The 18975-nt window shown below is 52.8% G+C and overlaps 2 protein-coding genes across 5 annotated transcripts in view; both read right to left on the bottom strand.

Annotated features, from left to right (window-relative positions):
- Positions 1 to 15282, bottom strand: part of LOC133746884 (multidrug and toxin extrusion protein 2-like) — a 47982-nt gene extending 32700 nt beyond the window's left edge. The window contains exons 1-8 of the mRNA XM_062175122.1: positions 15130 to 15282; positions 14931 to 15032; positions 10638 to 10706; positions 9277 to 9425; positions 6965 to 7007; positions 6424 to 6468; positions 5407 to 5504; positions 3301 to 3398 (exon numbers count right to left, since the gene is read on the bottom strand). Of these exons, the coding sequence (XP_062031106.1) occupies positions 3301 to 3398; positions 5407 to 5504; positions 6424 to 6468; positions 6965 to 7007; positions 9277 to 9425; positions 10638 to 10706; positions 14931 to 15032; positions 15130 to 15282 (757 nt within the window). The remainder of the gene's footprint in view (positions 1 to 3300; positions 3399 to 5406; positions 5505 to 6423; positions 6469 to 6964; positions 7008 to 9276; positions 9426 to 10637; positions 10707 to 14930; positions 15033 to 15129) is intronic.
- A 1847-nt stretch (positions 15283 to 17129) lies between these two features.
- LOC133776909 (multidrug and toxin extrusion protein 1) overlaps positions 17130 to 18975 on the bottom strand; it is a 37759-nt gene continuing 35913 nt past the window's right edge. For 2 of the 4 annotated variants that reach the window (XM_062216209.1, XM_062216210.1), the window contains exon 17: positions 17130 to 18029. In XM_062216209.1, coding sequence (XP_062072193.1) covers positions 17803 to 18029 — 227 coding nt within the window. In that variant the 3' untranslated portion in view covers positions 17130 to 17802. The remainder of the gene's footprint in view (positions 18030 to 18975) is intronic. The other 2 variants (XM_062216211.1, XM_062216212.1) reach the window with 1 other exon arrangement.

Below are 18975 nucleotides of genomic sequence, written 5' to 3'. Positions count from 1 at the left end.
AAGGGGTGGAAGAGAATAAAAACAAAGACGGAAACTGAGCAAGGATACCTGCGCTGGCTTGTCCACTAGGAGCAGAGAAGTGACTACTGGACGACCCACCTCCAGAGAAGCCATGAGAGGTCTCACAGCCAACACCAGCAGATGGCCAGGGAAGGCCACCCACAGAGGCTGAGCAGGCTGGCGGCTCACAGGGGGAACGGGGACTGACTCAGCATCACGAAGAGTCTTGCGTGGGTGATGAAGATGTTCTAAAACTGGACTGTGGCAAAGACTGTACAATTCCACAAATCTGGAAAAAACCCTTTGAATTATGCCTTTACTAATGAGCGAATTTCATGGTTTGTAACCTGCACCTCCACAAAGCTGCTAAAATAATAGCTGAGATAGCTTTGCTCGTATGACTCTGAAACCTAAGTAATCTGAAATGATTAAGAACTGAGATCTGACAAGAGGAAGTGAGTACGCAGAGGGGGAGGCTGGGTAGGGCGAGCTGAGAATCCGCTAAGCGCTCACGTCCTGTCTGGTCAGAAGAAAGAACTGAAAAACTGTAAGAGTCAAATGGAGATTTAAAAATCTAAACTTGCTCTATTTAGTCATTTTTAACAGATCACCTTTGTTTTATATTTTGGCATGTGTTGTGTGTGGAACGTTCCTTGTTGTGGGCAAACTCTGGTCTCGAGGCTGTCTCACTCATAGAAATACACTGGAACCCAGCTGGGTGGGACTTGGCATCCTACCACATCAGAGTGGTACCCCCGCCCCACCCACAGGGCAGGCATTCCTAGACACCCCGCAGATGCCTGGAACTGCAGATGGTACCAAATCCTGTAATTACAGATTGACTTGTTTTTCCTGTACATGTATTCCTATGATACAGTGTACTCGATGAATTAAGCATAGGTGGAGATGTTGGGATTAAGCTGGGACACTATAAAGATACACTGTAATAAAAGTTTTGTGAATGTAGCCTCCCCTCTCCTCCCCAGATCTCTTACATTGGACTCATCCTTCTCCTTGTTGGCCACAGGTAACCGAAGCCACAGAAAGTGAAATGGCACGTGGCCCAGGCTACTATCTGCTACTCAGCTCCCACCAGGATCCCATAAATGAGCTCCTGATGGGACCTCCTTTCCCAGCAGGAGCGTGCGTGGGGTCTGGCAAGGGCGGTGAGTACCAGGGTGACCCTGGGAGAGCTCCAGGACTGTAGCGGGTTGCCCTGGCCAAGTGCGCCACAGTTCTAGCCGTGGCACTGGCCATTATTTGTTGACTAGAATCCATTCCCGTCTTTCACAGGAATTTTAGAGGCCACTTGTACATTTCTTGTGGCTTTATGGGGCCAAGTGGGTAAGTGTTCACCACAAAAGTCAGAACTGATGTGGGCAACTTTCAAGAAATGTTCTCTTAAGATTTATTTTGTTTATCTGAAAAGCAGAGAGAGAAAGAGAGAGAGAGAGAATCTTCCATCTCCTGGTTAACTCCCCAAATGACCACATGACAAGGACGGAGTCAGGTCAAAGCCAGGAGCCAGGAACTCCATCCTGATCTCCCACACGGGTGATCGGGGCCCAGGCACTTGGGCCATCTCCCACTGCCTTCCTGGGTGCACTAGCAGGCAGCTGGATCTGAAGTGGAGCAACCAGGACTTGATCCAGTAACCCAATATGGGATGCTAGTATCACAGGCTATGGCTTAATTGCGGCACCACAACACCAGCTCCAGGAGAAGTTCTTAGACAGTGTGTGGGTACCCTGTCCTCTCCTTGCTACCTCCATCGTGGGAGCCATGCTGGAGCCATTGTGGTCCATGAAGTGACCCTGGGAATAGAATCGACATGGTGGGGAAACAAGGTAAAATCAGCATGGAACCAGGTTCCCTATTGACAAAGGTGAAGGACATAGCTCCATGGCACGTGGCTGGGCCACGGGAGGAAGCTTTGCACAGGACAGACCCCAACTCCTCCTCTTGGAGGAGCCCAAAAATAACACAACCACAGAAGCCACAATTGCACTGCAACCAGCGTGTCAAAGGGATATTTGATGCCTTCAGCCAAGTGCAGCGTTAGTTACAGCAGCCGGGACGGGAAACTCAACTTGGATGCCCATGGAACAGACACAGAAAATGGGGTTTATGAGAGAACTTCAAAAGTTTGTGCAAAACTGGAACGAAAAGACGAGTTCACTCTGGTGCAAAAGAATGTTTGAAATCCAGGGGCACTTTTTCTTTTTTTTTAACATAGGATGCATTTTTCAAGAATTTTCGGCAGTACCCTCAGATACACACGGGGAAATACTATTCAGCCTTTAAAAAGAACAGAATTCTGTCATTTGGGACAACCCAGAGGAACTTAAAGGACATCATGCGCCGTGAAACGAGCCAGGTACAGAAAGATCAATACCAGTGATCTCTCTTGTGTGGAATCTTTAAAACGTTGAATTCACAGCACAGACAGTAGCACGATGAAAACAGAGTGGGAGGGAGAGGCCCGTGGGCACGGATGTCAGGTGTGCACAGTAAGTCTTGAGTTTCAGTATCCAACACGGTGACTACAGTTGTGAATCATGTACTATACATTTCAACATAACCGAGAGACTAAATTTCAAATGGATCACCATAAAAATGGTAAAGAAGTTTGGTGAGAGGGTCATTAATTAGCTTGAGCTACTCATTCTACGTTGTGTTTATGACTGTATCAAGCCGTCACATTTGGTTTGACATGCAACCAGTAGATAGAAGATCTCTCTTCTGTGTCTCCGCCCCTCAAATAAGCAAAAAATAAAAAAAAAAAACTGCCCCTGAGATTTTCATTTTTCAGTAACTTGAACATTCTCCATACTTTTTAGATTACCTAAAAAGATAAAAACAAAACAAAACAAAACAAAAAAAAACCCTCTCGGAAAAAAAAAAAAAATCCAGAAACCAGAATTACGACTTTCTCTTTTCGGAAAAAAAAAAAAAATTTTTTTAATTTATTTGAAAGGCTCAGAGACATAGAGCTATCTCCCATCCACTGGTTCTCTCCCCAAATGCCCACAATAGCTGAAGGCGGGCCAAACTGAAGCCAGGAGCCTGGAACTCCACACAGGCCTCCCATATGGGGGGCTGGGACCTAAGCACTGCTCCCAGGGTGCACATCAGCAGGAAACCGGAGGCAGGAGCAGAGCCACAACTCCAAGCCACGCACACTGACGCAGGATGGGGGCAACCCAAGTGGCGGCTTAAACTCTGCGCCAAATGCTAGCCCTGGAATTACATCTTCCTGAATATCCAGTAACAGAACTGAAGAAGTCTGCGGCTCCATACCTCCCCAGGTGTCGACGTGGATTCTTTTCCACCACACATAGAGGAAAAGGAGGGCAGACTGGAAGAACTGGGAGGTGGTGTTCGCCCAGGCAGAACCCCTGCAGGACAAGAAGTCAGCATTGGCCATCAGCAATTCCCTTCCACATGCAAACCAGCAGACCACCCTGCACGGGCTCTCACGCCACGGCGGGAATCGCAGCCATTGGCTGAGCCCGGAAGTCCGGACTACCTTCTTTGAACACTTGAAACGCTGAATCCACTTATACTACACTTGTTTCCCCTCCACCAGGGTTGAACTTTCTGGAAGAACCAAACATTTCTGTTCATCCATGGAAAAACAAAAGAACATTAAGATTTAAAATCACCACCTATCATAGACTTCAATAACCTACCAAATGATTTCTTAAACATAATTAGCTAAAAGGGATTTAATTAAACCACGACAAAAATACATGTCATAGTGGCTTTGCTTCCCAGGACTACAGTAAATTGGCTTTCTATTGGAAAATGACCTTGGAGCACCTTCAGCAGGTGCCACTTCATCGTGACAAACAACGTGTCGCCCCACGCTGGCACAGAGACAAAAATCCTGCTCTCTCGTCTGCTTTTTTCATTACACTCTTGCACCAGCCAATGCCTTGAGCAGTTCAAAGTCTCTATTTGACTCCTTTCTACTTTAACATCCAAGGCACCTGGGGTTTTCCAAAGCTGCTTTTCAGGTTGCTTTGGTTTTTCCGGGCTGAGATGCAATCACCAGCCGCTGCCCAGAGGGTGGTCAGAGCAGCTAAAGCCCGCCCTCCGCTTCCTTTAATGCCAGGATCCCCACTCCAGGAGGAGCTGAGGCCTCCTGACCACACAGGCCATGCTTCTCCACTGCGCCTGGGAGCGTGTGCCCGCCCCTACCTGTGATGGCAAAAACTTCCCTCTTACATACTCACTTCCCCCTAAAATAAGAGCAACCCCACTGCCCTTGCTCTGGGTCGCAGCTTCAGAAACAATTCCCTGTGGTCCCCTTATTTTCTGCAAATAAATTATTTGTGTGCCAACTGCTTCTAATGTTTTTCCTTAAAGGCTTGTTTGTTTGAAAGGCGGTACCTGCATTAACCATGTGTGTAATGTGCACACACACACACACACACACACCCCTCCTTACATACCTCAAAGTCTCATGAGAAATAGTTGACGCACCTCTTATTTTCACTTTTTTTCTACTGAACTCATAATACATTTCATTTTTACGAAGTACTGGCCACGACCCACTCAACTGACTTTCATGTATAAAGAGACACCCTAGGGCAGGCATTTCACCAAGTGGCTGGGATACCTGTGTTGCACAGCAGAGTGCCTGGGTTTGAGACCCAGTTCTGGCTTCAAATTCTAGCTTCCCGCTAAGGTGCACCGTGCGGGCAGTGGCGACAGCACAGGTCCTGGGGTCCCTGCCAACCACAGGGGAGACCCAGGTAGCTTCAGCCTCAGCCCAGCCATGGCTGTTACAGGCACGGCTAGGGGGTAAAGCATTGGACAGACATATCCTTTCTCTCTCTCTTTCTCTCAGTGGAAGGAAGGGAAGGAGAGAGAATACACTCCCCTAAAGCATCCACAACCCACTGGGGCTGGGGCTCTATCTATCCCTGCGTCTTCAAGAGAGGATGGACCTGGCAGAGGGGGTGGTGGGGTTCACACTGGCAGGTTCTCCTATCTTCGTGGGGCCCTCACGTCCTCAAGCTTCATAAAGCGGAACATTATCAATCTCTTACAATTCAGAGACCTTGGGAGAACACCTGCAGGCCAGTGACCCACATGTGTCTCTCTGCCTCAGTCTCCCAGCACAGCCTTCCCGGACCACAGCAACTCCCTTCCCTGTGGACATGCAAGCTGCAGCTCACACATGGCTTCTTCCAAAACGTCGTCCCTATCCCTCCACCCGCTCGGCCATTCCCTCCCAGCCACTCCTGGGCTGCTCCTGGGCGCTCCCCGCTCTGGCTCTGACCCGTGGCACAGTGCACCTGCACGCCCTATGCCAGGCGCCTGTCTTCCCTCAGCCCCTAGAAAGGACGCAGCACCCCCCAGACACAGCCTGTGCAGAAGGGCTGAGTCACTACTCACACCACTCCGAGGCGCAGGGCGTACAGCAGGAGGACATTCATGCCCACGTTGAGAACATTCGCGGCAATCCCGGTAATGACTTGGGGCATGATGACGCCCTACAGCCGCCAAGCAAACAAGACACGATGTTTCAGCATGAGTTAGCCGGGCTCACCAGGCAACAGTGCTCAGAGAGGGTGAAGTGAGACAAGACTGGAACCGCCAGGAGTTAAGACAGATGTGCCTCCTCCGCCGGTGCTAGTCCCCACCAGACCAGACAGAGGTTTGTGAACATTTTTCAACGATCGGGCTGGTCATGATGAGACCACTGGCCGGGGAGATGCCAGGGAAAATGTCTGACCCTCTCCGCAGGGCTGCGTTTGGCTCTCGGGGACAAAATGCCCAGTGAGGCCTGTTTGCAGCAGGTGCGCAGCCCTGGGGCTAAGGAGCAGCCACACCTTCCTTCCACTGTGATGCCCACTTGACACTATACGTCACAGAACGTTTTCTTCAGTAAAATGGCTTCTGTTGCCCTGCTTAGCTCAGCCGGATGGACTGCGTGCTGGCTTCGAGGACGCCATCTTTGGATTTAAAGGCTGGGGGAGGCTCAGCCGTGGACGCTGCTCAGCCATCTCCTGCCCTCAGCCTGCTCCTTCCCACCCATTTCGACCTCTGGCGGGCACAATGGACCCTGTGCACTTTCAGAAATGTGGCCAGGCAGCTCTAGGCAGAAGCCAGGCTTGCTCCAGGCCAGATGTCAAGCTGGTGGCCAGCACCAGAGGAGGCGCAGGATGGCAGGGGCGGGGGCGTCATCAGACAGACACGGGAGGTAAGCAGGAAAAACCGGGCAGATTCATTCAGGCATCTGTCCTGGGCCGGATGCTGTCCATCCACAAGGCCCCGCGTCCCCCAGGCAAACGGGAGAGCCAGGAACGAATTACAGGAAAAACAACGTGGCTTTTTGGTAGAAAAGTCTCCAAGAATATCTGCTCTACGTTTCCAGTACTATGGGGTAAAAATAGGGAAAGAATCTAATACCTGACTTTGTAAATATCTCATCTGCAGCTGGAACAGGAAGGCTGCCTGTGAGATTAAACAGAAACAAACACTTCTCATCGATACAGAATATAACCCATTCCCACTGTTTGTTTCCATCCTGGTTTCTAGGATACTTGTTCCTGGTATGTGACCTCAAAGTCAGGACCAGACCCACACTAGACACGCTGGGATGCAATTCTCTAACAGCAGCCGTGGCCCCAAGGTCCTGAAGGGCTCTGATGGACCTGTGGCCACATTGCCGCCATCCACCCCCCTGCCCCGCCCCGCCCCAGGGACCCCAGGAAACATTCTGGGCGGCGAGACTCATGGCAGGAAAGACATCTCTTCCCCTCGTCAGCGTGTGTATTTTGCTTATGCTGCTGGACACCAGAGTGTCACAGGGTCTGACAATCAGTAAGACGGGGACAGCAGGTGCAAGAAACTCAGGCCCAGCATCTTTGTCAACAGCACGAGGACAGACAGAGGCGGAGTCGGGGGAGGGAGAGGCACCGCCTGAGCTGCTTCAGGTCCTGAAACTTACAGGAAGGGCAGGAATAAAAATCATCACGTAGACTTGGGCTATCCTGAAATTTAAAAAAAAAAAAAAAACAGTCATCAGTTAATAGTACAACATTTCTGGTCATTCTGTCTTCAAATTGAACCCAGGGTATTTTTTTCTAAAACATAAAACCGCACCTGATTCGTGTGGGAGGAATTTAATGACAATTTCCAGGGGCTGTGTCTCTGTAACCCACGTCACCGTTACCCTAGGCGGGTTACACGACTGCTTCCTAAGGGGAGGTCTGACAACCCGGCAGCTTCCAGCACTTCCCTCGCACACGAAGTGAAACAAACACAGGAAAATGAGCCTCCCCGAACAACGCTGAGAAGTTTTAGTAACAGGACTACCTCGAGTGAGCAGGAAAGAACGTCTTCTGCTAAAGACCACCTGCCCCGAGGAGAAAGCCAGAGACCACGCTGGAACTGTAGGTTTATATTTTGTTTAAGATTTATTTATTTATTTGAAAGTCTGAGTTACACAGAGAGAGAAGGAGAGGCACAGAGAGAGAGAGAGAGAGAGAGAGAGAGAGAGGGAGGTCTTCCATCCACTGGTTCACTCCCCAGATGGCTGCAATGGCCGGAGCTGTGCTGATCCGAAGCCAGGAGCCAGGAGCTTCCTCCAGGCCTCCCACGTGGGTGCAGGGGCCCAAGCACCTGGGCCATCTTCTACTGCTTTCCCAGGCCACAGCAGAGAGCTGGATGGGAAGTGGAGCAGCCAGGACTCAAACTGGCACCCATATGGGATGCCTGCACTGCAGGCAATGGCCTTACCCGCTACACCACAGCACCAGCCCCGGAACTTTAGGCTTCAACATAAACCCGGCTCTGACAAGCTTGGCCGCCAGCTTCCTGCTAATGTACACAACGGGAGGCAGAGGGGATGGCCCAGGTGCTCAGGTCCCTACTACCCCATGGAAGACCCAGACTAACTTTCAGACTCCTGGCCTCAGCCCCGCGCAGCCCCACCTGTTGTGCCCACAACACCTGGGGAGTGAGCCGCTGGGTGGAAGATGTCTGTCTGTTTCTGTTTCTCTGCCTTTGAAATAAATATTTAAACACAAAGAAACTAATAATAATAATAACAAAAGCAGCCAAATATGTTGCTATTTACTAGAATGCATCAAAAAATTCATGAAAAATGGAATGGAAAGTTAAGTTTCTTTTTTTTCCTTAAAGACTTACTTATTTATTTGAAAGTCTGAGGGGCTGGCGCTGTGGCGCAGCAGATTAAAGCCCTTGCCGGCAGTGCCGGCATCCCATATGGGTGCCGGTTCGAGACCCGGCTGCTCCACTTCTGATCCAGCTCTCTGCTGTGGCCTGGGAAAGCAGTGGAAGATGACCTAAGTGCTTGGGCCCCTTGCATTGGCAGGGGAAGACCTGGAGAAAGCTCCTGGCTCCTGGCTTTGGATCGGCGCAGCTCCAGCCATTGCAGCCAATTGGGGGGTGAACCCCTGGATGGAAGACCTCTCTCTCTCTCTCTCTCTCTGCCTTTCCTCTCTCTGTGTAACTATGACTTTCAAATAAATAAATAAATCTTAAAAAAAATTATTAGAAAAGAAAAAAAAGTCTAAGTTACACAGAGAGAGAAGGAGAGGCAGAGAGAGAGAGAGAAAGAGGTTCACTCCCCAGTTGGCTGCAACGGCTGGAGCTGTGCCGATCCAAAGCCAGGAGCCAGGAGCTTCTTCCAGGTCTCCCATGCAGGTGCAGGGGCCCAAGGACTTGGGCCATCTTCTACTGCTTTCCCAGGCCGTAGCAGAGAGCTGGATCAGAAGTGGAGCTGCCGGGACACGAATCAGCGCCCATATGGGATGCCGGCACTGCAGACGGCGGCTTTACCCCTACGTCACAGCGCTGGCTCCGAAAGTTAAGTTTCGATTCAAGGGGCACAGTCACTTGAGCCATCATCTTCTTTCTCACAGAGGCATTAGCAGGAAACTGGATCAGAAGCTGAGGAGCTGGGACTCGAGCTGGCTGTGTGGTATGGAATGCAGGTGTCTCAAACAGAGGTTTAACCCACTGCACCACAACGCTTGCCCCTGCGTGAGCCGTTTGAAGCATCCTCATACCTTTGTCAAGGGAAAAAATACTCTTTGCATTTGCAGACACAAAAATGGACGAACGACACAAAAGGGAGACGAGGCCAAGGTCAGGCCACCCTGGTCCTGTGTCTTGTCACACTGGGCAGGCGTCCCCTGGCCCACAGTCACAGCTCCACCAGGTAAACGGCTGAGAAGGTCACTCAGACACCTGCTCTTAACCCCGGGGAATTCTGGAACTGGAGAGGCTGCTGACCTGGCGACCTCGGGGTCTTGTTTTAAGAGCAGGAGGAGGCGCTCAGTATTGATGAAGATGGCCCAGCAGGGAAAGCAACACAGCATCAAGATGAGGATCCCTCTCTGCAGAATGACCCCCACACGCTTCAGGTTCTTCCCGCCGAAGGACTTTGAGAAAACGAGAGAAAGAAGGAAAGTTAGCACAACCAGGCAGGCCAGGGCTGGGCCACCCACCGCAAACAGCCCCTGAGACCCGGGCAGCCCTATTTCCCACTGTCCACTTCCATCGGGGCAGCTGATGGGGCAGGCGGAGCTTCTGAGTCAGGGCTGTCCGTGAGCTAGCGGCTCCTGTGTCATTTTACCACGTGCAAGCCATCAGCCCCTGCTCCCCAGAAAGTGCAGTCACCAGAGACAGAAGCTCAACGAGGGGTGGAAAGAAAAGCTAGAGGTGACCTTGGAGAGCGCACGGGAGCCGGCGTGGGCTGGGGGCCTCTAGGGGGCAGTGCGGGGCAGGGGTGCTCAGCGGTGGAGGCAGCAAGGCCATGAGGAGGGTCTGTGACCATGGAGGCCCAGGGAGTGCTTGGGAGAGCAGACGGCCAGGTGCTCACCGGCTGATGTACGGAGAGGCCTGGTGGGCATGGGGAGGAATGGGAAAATATCAACGGCGGCTGAGCCGAGAGTGGGGGTCAGGACCAGGAACGCGAAGAATGTTTTCAAGATGCATAGGGGAGGGATCATACAGGAAGAGACCAAGGAGCAGAGGAGACCCAGAGCATACAGCTTGCTGTTAAACAGAATGATAGGAGCCCATCGATTAGGACTGGGGTTCCTGCGCCGGGCCCCAGCGGATCAGAGCAAACCAAAATGGAGTCACTCCAGCTAAGTGCCATGGCAGCAGCTGAAACTTTAAGGAAGCAGGTGGATCCCAAAACAGACCGGTTCTTCCTGAAAACAGGAGATCCCAGGCTGTCTGAGTCCGTGTAATAGAAGGCCCCCTCATCTTTCGCCTGGATAGAAAAGTGACCTGAAGTAGCCTAGTGTTTGTGCATCCTTCAAGGTCTCTCCCTCACTCTGCTGTTTCCTTGTCTCCACCCTACAAAGCCCACCGTTCTGCCACTGCCCTGTGGGAGGGGTCTCACATCACTCCGTAGAGTGGAAGCTGCCAATGACAGCCGCCTGGATCCATAACTAAATTTGTCCTAAGTTTGGATTCGGATCGGTGAAGCTAACTCTGTTCTATTTTCAGCACTGAACTTGAGACATAAAAGGCAAACAAACAAACAACAACAATAAAACGCAGAGTGGACAGTTTCCTAGGCAGTCTCTATCATGAAAGGTAATTGCCAATAAGAGAGCTACCCTGGGCAGGGTGGGCCTCACCTGAGACATGAGCGTGTCGCAAGCAGAGGCTAAGCCCGTCCCAACTGAAATCCCAGTGACATTCACAACCTGCAAAAAACAACGGGCCAGGGGCATCTGTCACTGTCAGCCCAGGGACCATCAAGACCGTAGGCACTACGTTTGTATATTTCAGATCAAATAATGTCTGCATCAACTGTTGAACAGACCTGGAGCCATAATCACTCTGTGTTCAACAGGGAGTCTGAAATCCTAGTTTATCTTAAACAAAGCAGGGCATTAGAATTTCTGGATTTACGGCCGGCGCCGCGGCTCAATAGGCTAATCCTCCGCCTTGCGGCGCCGGCACACCAGGTTCTAGTCCCGGTCGGGGCACCGATTCTGTCCCGGTTGCCCCTCTTCCAGGCCAGCTCTCTGCTGTGGCCAGGGAGTGCAGTGGAGGATGGCCCAAGTGCTTGGGCTCTGCACCCCATGGGAGACCAGGAGAAGCACCTGGCTCCTGCCATCGGATCAGCGCGATGCGCCGGTCGCAGCGCACTGGCCTCGGCGGCCATTGGAGGGTGAACCAACGGCAAAGGAAGACCTTTCTCTCTGTCTCTCTCTCTCACTATCCACTCTGCCTGTAAAAAATTAAAAAAAAAAATTCTGGATTTAAAGGTAAGCTGGGGCAGGTGGTTGACCGAGTAGCAACACTAGCATCCCTCCTGGAAGTGCCTGGGTTTGAGTCCCAAGCTCCAGCTCCTGGCTTATGCTCACTCTTGGAGCCAGTGGTGATGGCTCAAGAAACTAAGTTCCTGCCACCCACGTGGGAGACCTGGTTGGGGTTCCTGGCTCCCAGATTCAACCCTGATCATTGCTGGTGTGGGAGGGCACTTGTGCTCACCTGCCCTCTCTCTGATCGCAGAAAAAGAAAAAAACTTCACACCTATGAGTCTATTTTTTTTATATTTTTTAAAGATTGTTTTATTTATTTGAAAAAGTTACACAAAGAGAGAAGGAGAGGCAGAGAGAGAGAGAGTTCTTCCATCTCCTGGCTCACTCTCCAGTTGGTTGTAATGGCTGGAGCTGTGCCAATCTGAAGCCAGGAGATTCTTCCAGGTCTCCCACATGGGTGCAGTGACCCAAGCACTTAGCCATCTTCTACTGCTTTCCCAGGCCATAGCAGAGAGCTGGATAGGAAGTGGAGCAGCAGGGACTCGAACCTGTGCCCATATGGGATGCCAGCGCTGCAGACCAGGGCTTTAACCCACTGTGCTACAGCAGCAGCCCCGAGTCTATTTTTGTAAACTTGCTGACTCTGCTTGGCTTAGAGGGCTGTTCTTCCTCTACAGCTCACAGCTTCTCCCTTGGTCAAGTCAGCTGGCCAGAGAGCTGTGACCTTGGACCCCACTGCCGACTGCTTTGCTATCACAGCTTTTACCAGACTGAGCTCTGAGAGTATAGCTCTCGCTTACAATGGAGGACAGTGAGATAAAAGATGGTACAAAAACTGCTACTTTGTCTCCTGTGCCCAGCTGTCCAGGACACAGGTTTCCTCTTCCCCTCCACCCTCTTCTCCTGGACCGAGGATTTGCTGAGTGTGCATTAGATACAAATTCCTCCTGAGCTTTTACTACTCAGTGTTACAGACTGGGAAGCCCACCTGGTGCTGGGCAGGTGCGATTCCCTGGTGTGTCTTCCTCGGGAAAAGTCTGCTTCCTTGGGGAAAGTTTTATTGCCCAATGTTATTGGGCAAAAGCCATACCCTTGGGAGTAGGCTGGGACCACCTGCAGAGCTACTGGGGTACTGGCAGGGACTTGGTAGTGTAAAGTACTGGGCTGCTTGTAAGGTGCACTTCCAAGGCTGCTGCATGCTACAATTCCCTTCCGGTAGAAACTTGTTTTCAGGCCTTCACTCACACACTGGCTAATTCCTAACTTGCATTGTTGTGTCCTGTTTAGATTGTACCTCCGGAAGTTGCTCAAATGGGGTAGGGTAGGGGTGAGGGCAGGGGAATTTGGTTGATAGATATAAAAGGAACAAAACTTCTAAGAGCAACGCCTGCGTGCACAGGCCGGTCACCACGTTCGAGGCCGGGTATCAGTAAACACCTCATTTGCTGCTTCCTTTATGTTTCTGAGTCCGTCCTTTGTGGGTAGGTGGTCTCGGGTGGGCTTATTTCTCAGAGGCACAAACCAACCTTTCCACTTGTGGTCTTCAGGGCTTTCTAATGTCATTCTGGATTTGCATTTACTCTATTATTGCAATTCTTTTTTTTTTTTTTTAATTTTTTTTTTGACAGGCAGACACAGAGAGACAGAGAGAAAGGTTTTCCATTGGTTCACTCCCCAAATGGCCACTATGGCTGGTGCTGCGCCGATCCGAAGCCAGGAGCCAGGTGCTTCCTCCTGGTCTCCCATGGGGTGCAAGGCCCAAGCACTTGGGCCATCCTCCACTGCACTCCCGGGCCACAGCAGCGAGCTGGCCTGGAAGAGGGGCAACCGGGACAGGATCGGCGCCCTGACCGGGACCAGAACCCAGGGTGCCAGCGCCGCAGGCAGAGGATTAGCCTAGTGAGCCGCAGTGCAGGCCTCCTGCAATTCTAATATACGAACTGGGGGGGGGGGGGGGGATTCTACCATCATTGAGTGATGGAGGGGGCAGAAACGTGGGAAGGAAATCACAAAACCACAGACCCTGAGACCTTAACTTAGTATTCTCTCTAAGACATACAGGGACACTTCAAAAAGTCCACGGGGGGGGGGGGGGGGATGAATGAAAAGATCAAAGATAGGGAGGGGCTGGCATTGTGGCGAGGTGGGTGAGGCAGGGCACACCCCCGTGACAGCAGCATCCCATAGGAACACTGGCTCCAGTCCCAGCTGCTCCACTTCCGACCTAGCTCCCTGCTAATGAGCCTGGGACAGCAGCAGAGGATGGCCAGAGTGCTTGGGCCCCTGCCACCCAGATGGAGTTTCTGGTTCCTGGCTTTAGCTTTGTTGGCCCTGGCCATTGTGGCCATCTGGGGAGTGAACCAGTGGATGGAAGCACTCTCTCCTCTCTCTCTCTCTCTCTCTCTCTGAATCTTCCCTCCTCCCTTTATAACTCTACCTTTCAAACAAATAAATCTTAAAAAAATAAATAAATTCAGGGCTGGTGCTGTGGCACAGCGGGTAAAACCACTACCTGCAGTGCCAGGATCCCATATGGGCGCCGGTTCAAGTCCCAGCTGCTCCACTTCTGATCTAGTCTCTGCTATGGCCTGGGAAAGTGGTGGAAGATGGCCCAAGACCTTGGGCCCCTGCAGCCACAAGGGAGACCCGGAAGAAGCTCCTGGCTCCTGGCTTTGGATCAGCACAGTTCCAGCCATTGTGGCCATCTGGGAAGTGAACCAGCGTATGGAAGACCTCTCTCTCTCTCTCTCTCCCTCTGCCTCTGCCTCTCTGTAACTTGGCCTTTCAAATAAATAAATAAATTTTTCATAAAAAGATAAATTTGTGGTTTTTTCATGATCCATATTTTCCATGAACTTTTTGAAGCACCCCATACACACAGATTCCAAGATTTTCTGCACCGAAGTAAAGTTAGTTAGCTTTTAATCTCATTTGCAACAGCCTCATATTTTTAAATAATTTCGACAAAATAAAACTCTACAAAGACGCCCCGCGGTGAAGCCTGAAGCCCCCAGCAGGTCACAGAATGGAAAAGGGGCAGAGAGTGCGGAGACGCCAAGAGGGTGAGGGGAGGCCTCACCTCCCCAACAGAACGACTGCCCCAGCCAGGCGAGCTCGCCATCAAAGCTCCGGGCTCCACGGGCCTCTCAGGGTGCCCCACCCACCACCCACAGGGGGCCAGAAGGGACTTTTTCTGAGGCTGAAAAGAAGCTACCCGCTATGGGCAGCAAGAGGAGCATTTTCTCACTGCCACTGAGAGCCTGGACGAAATGCAGAAGAGAAGCAATTTTCACCATGTCAGTAACAAATAGAAATCCGTGCACAAAAGAGCAAAGCCGGTGTCATTTCAACCCGCGGCGGAAGGGTGAAATAAGGCGACCACGGGGAACCGTGTAAGTCGATAATGGTCCGCAGGTTTGCTGGTTTCTGTGGCTTCTTGGCCAATGGCTGCGAGCTCCTCGCTGGACCCGCAACCTCGGCCGCGAACGCGGGCCCGGATGCGTGCGGGGCACGTAAGATGCCTCTCCGCGGTGTGGGCTCCGCGGCGCTCTCCACCCCGGAGGCCCGAGGGACAGGCGGGTCGCGGGGCGCCACGAGGGAGACGCCGCGGGGCCCGCCGTCCCGGGGGGCAGACGGGGAAAGGCAGCGAGCAGCACCTACCGAGACGGCGAGGGTGACGGCGTCCAGCTCCACTTGGCCCAGGTGTCCGCAGAACATGGAGCTGACCAGGCTGATCAGGAAGATCATCAACTGGGCAAGGAACTGCGAGGGGAACAGAGAGGCGCGCGGGTCGACCCCGGGCCTCCCCGCCGCCGCGCACGGGCGAGGGGGCCGGGGCCCGGGGACGCCGCGCACTCACCACCGGGCCCGCCAGCGCCGCCAGCGCCGCCGCCTCCCGCCGCAGGTGCGGGGACAGCGCACCGCGCCCGCCGGGGGCGCCCGGCACCTCGCGGGGCTGGTGCGCGGCGGCGGGCGCGAGGGGCTTCCCGCCGGCGCGGGGAAGGGGCTCCATGCGGGCGCCGGAGTGCGAGGGAGCGGAGGCGGGAGGCGGGAGGCGGGAGGCGGTCGCTCCGGGCCCGGCCGGCCCCGCGCCGCCGCCCCCGACTCCCACTCCCACGCTCACGCCCACCCGGTCCAACCGTCGCCGCCTCCCGCGGGACCCCGGGCGCGGGGTGCGGGGCGCGCGCCGTGCTCGAGGGAACCCGAGGTTCTCTGAGGAGACTGTCCGTGGGAAAAACAAAACGTGGGCCAGAGAGGGCCGAGGGAGTCACCCCAGCCCTCCACCCCCGCCGACCGCTTCGCTGGCTCTTTTAGGGGGCGTTTCTGACCCACTTCACCACCACCACCACGCCCCCCACACCCCGCTCCTCGGGGTTCAAGTTCGGCTACGCTATACGGGCCCCGGGGACCTCCTGCCAGTGCGGCCTCCAGGGTTGGAGGAGCCTTGGTGTCCCCGGGGACCTGGCTAGGGCCAGGGTCCAGGGTGCAGGTCCCTGGAGGCCCCTCTGGGTGGCCTTTGAGCAGAAGGGAGAGTGTGTGTGGTCTCTCTCCCGGAGACCTGAGGGAGGGGGCGTCAGTGCCCACCCTGAAAGCCACGTTCAGCGCTGACCTTTGCACCCGGCAGTGCCCAGAGCTGGGGACAAGACGCCTTGGGGGGCCCTGGCCACGATCCGCAGGGGTGCTGGGCTCTCACAGTAGCTGGCATTTCTGATTTGGTCCCTTGTCTGTTTGTCCAGGACAAAGCCGCGCCCCGGCTCTTGTATCCATCCCAGCAAGGGCCTGTCCCTAGCCCACAGTGAGCTTCTGAGCTCACAGCATGTGCCCTCCCCGGGAAGGGGCACTTGCTTGGAACAGAGGTTCCTTAAACAGACGCGAGACAGGACGGAGGTAAGCAAGGGAGCAGGCTTAAAGAGCTCAGAACAGACAGGCACCTCTCCACAGCGCCCAGGCTACATTCAGACTGGGGTTTCTGCGGGTGTGGGGTGCACGTCTTCCCGCCGCTCCCCCTCACTCCCAGCCCTTCTCCTAGACAAAGGGTTTGCTGGGTGTGAGATCGGTGAAATACCTCCCATGGTTTTGTTTGGTTACCCAGCGTGGGGTGGGGGAAGACCACCTATAAAGTTACTGGAGCATAGGCAGGTCTTCCTAGTGTAAAATACTGGGGCCGCGCTATGGCGCAGTGGGTTAACACCCTGGCCTGAAGCCTCAGTATCCCATATGGGTGCTGGTTCAAGACCCGGCTGCTCCACTTCTATGGCCTGGGAAAGCAGTAGAAGATGGCCCAAGTCCTTGGGCCCCTGCACCCGGTTGAGAGACCCGGAGGGAGCTCCTGGCACCTGGCTTCGGATCGGCACAGCTCCAGCCGTTGTGGCCAATTGAGGAGTGAACCAATGGATGGAAGACCTCTCTCCTTCTCTCTCTGTGTAACTCTGACTTTCAAATAAATAAATAAATCTTAAAAAAAAAAAAAAAGCAATACACAGTGTAAAATACTGGGCTATTCCTTCCTAGGCTGCTACGTTCCCTTCCACGGGTACTCTGTTTTGCTTAGGCCCCCTGGTTTCTGTCTTCCTCCCTAACAAGATGAAGTAGGGGTACTGCTTAGGCCAAGGCCTGCAGTGACACCATCCTCCAGTGCCACCCTGCACACCACTGGCAGGAAGGACCAGTTCTTGTTCCACCTCAGGGAGTTTCCAACTATTTCCTGTGCCTGCGGTGCCTGAGACCCAGTTCCCACATGAAGACTGGCAGACGCCAGGGGCCCACGGAATAATAATTCAAGACGCAGGAAAGGTATCTTGTAAAATATATTTTAAACAGGAAAGATTCTGTAAAAGATATTTTTTAAAAGCTATTTTAAACAGTTCACACATTAAGAATTTTGTATATAGGTTTGTAACGCCAAAGGCAGGAAGCAGAAGCAATGCAAAGCCATGGATCATTGCCGTGAGGACAAGGTAGGCCTCGGTTGAGTCAATCATGGGTGAATTATTATTATCCAGTGTCACCTTGCAGACAGCGTCCTGGGACAGAGTGAGTTTTTTAACTTTGCCTTCATTTCCTCCTTAGGCAGATCTGTCTTTGAGTGTGCGTCTTCAAAACCTAAAATCTATGGTGCTACTGGATTAGATGAACACAGTTAATTACCACTGCTGTGCTTATGAATCGGAAGACGTCCCAGCTTAGAACGTTTCCACTTCAAATGGTCTGACTTCAGAATGTGAGTGCGTTAATTAATGATACTGAGTGCATTCATAAATAGTGAGAGCGTTAAGCCTTCTGGAGAAACTGCGTACATTTTGGCTTTGGGTCTTGTCCCAAACTCTGAGCAGCTCGCCGGCAGCCCCACGGTCACAAGGTCAAAGCAGTGAGATTCTCAAGCGTGCTGTGCTACAGAGCTGCGAGGTTCAGTTGGTGCGGGGGATTCAACGCGTTGTCCATGTACAGTCTTGTCCACTGAGGATGGATCCACGGAGACAGACCCCCTTCGGAAGTCTAGTGCGTTGTATCGCGTGACCGGCCTCCAGCCGCATCACTGGATTCTGACATATACTTTCACTAGAATCCCCACGAGCAAGACTAAAACGACCCCCAGCAGCAGGAGCCCCCGCCGCAGCACCAGCTGTTTCCCAGACAAATGCGTGCTATCCTCAGGGCGGACGGGAAGAGGCAGCCCTGGGTGCACCTGCTCGTTCAACTCGGCCCCTTCCTTTCTGTCAGCATCTCTCAGTACGATTCCTCCATGGCTGTCAGGGCCCACTTGGGGGAGAGAGAAACTCAATTAGCATCTTAAAAGGAATTTGTTCTTCCATCTGTATGAGAAGGGATACATATGTGCTAATAACTGAGAGAAAGCTCAGGAAGTAGTTGTTAACAGTGAATAAACAGAGACATCCTATCTCCCAGTGGCTCGCCTTCTCACACACTGATGATCCCATTGTAGTCAGCACCCATGCTTCCGGGAGCATGCCCCCAAGAGCTAGGTTACCAAGCATAGGTGCGATCTCCAAGGGGCCAACACTCCTACGTATTTCAGAAAGAGAACAAAGCAAATGGAGGAGCCAGAGTTGTGGCACCATGGGTTAAGCCACCGCCCGCGATGCTAGCCTCCTGTATGAGTGCCGGTTTGAGTCCAAGCTGTTCCACTTCCAAAAATAAGACTAATTTGGCACATTTCCAGCTGGTTACAACTGCACATCCTCTTGTAAAACACATGCACCAGCTCCCTGCTGATGCACCTGGGAAAGCTGCAGAAGATGGCCCAAGTGCTTGGGCCCCTGCACCCACGTGGGAGACCCTTGGGGAAGCTCCTGGCTCCTGGCTTCAGCCTGGCCTAGCGCTGGTGGTTGCGGCCACTTGGGGAATGAACCAGCGGATGAAAGATTTCTCTCTCTGTCTCTCCCCCTCTCTCTGTAACTCTATTTTGGAAAAAAAAATCTTTTTTTTTAATTTTTAAGATTTATTTATTTATTTGAAAGGCAGAGTTACAGAGAGGCAGAGGCAGAGAGAAAGAGGGCTTCCATCTGCTGATTCACTCCCCAGATAGCTGCAACAGCCAGAGCTGTGCCAATCAGAAGCCAGGATCTTCTTCTGAGTCTCCCATGTGGGTGCAGGGGCCCAAGGACTTGGGCCATCTTCTACTGATTTCCCAGGCCATAGCAGAGAGCTGGATCGGAAATGGAGCTGCCAGGACCCAACCAGCACC

Source organism: Lepus europaeus, chromosome 18, assembly GCF_033115175.1.
Source record: "Lepus europaeus isolate LE1 chromosome 18, mLepTim1.pri, whole genome shotgun sequence".
Classification (NCBI taxonomy): Eukaryota; Metazoa; Chordata; class Mammalia; order Lagomorpha; family Leporidae; genus Lepus; species Lepus europaeus.
This window is presented reverse-complemented; position numbering and strand designations above follow the sequence as displayed.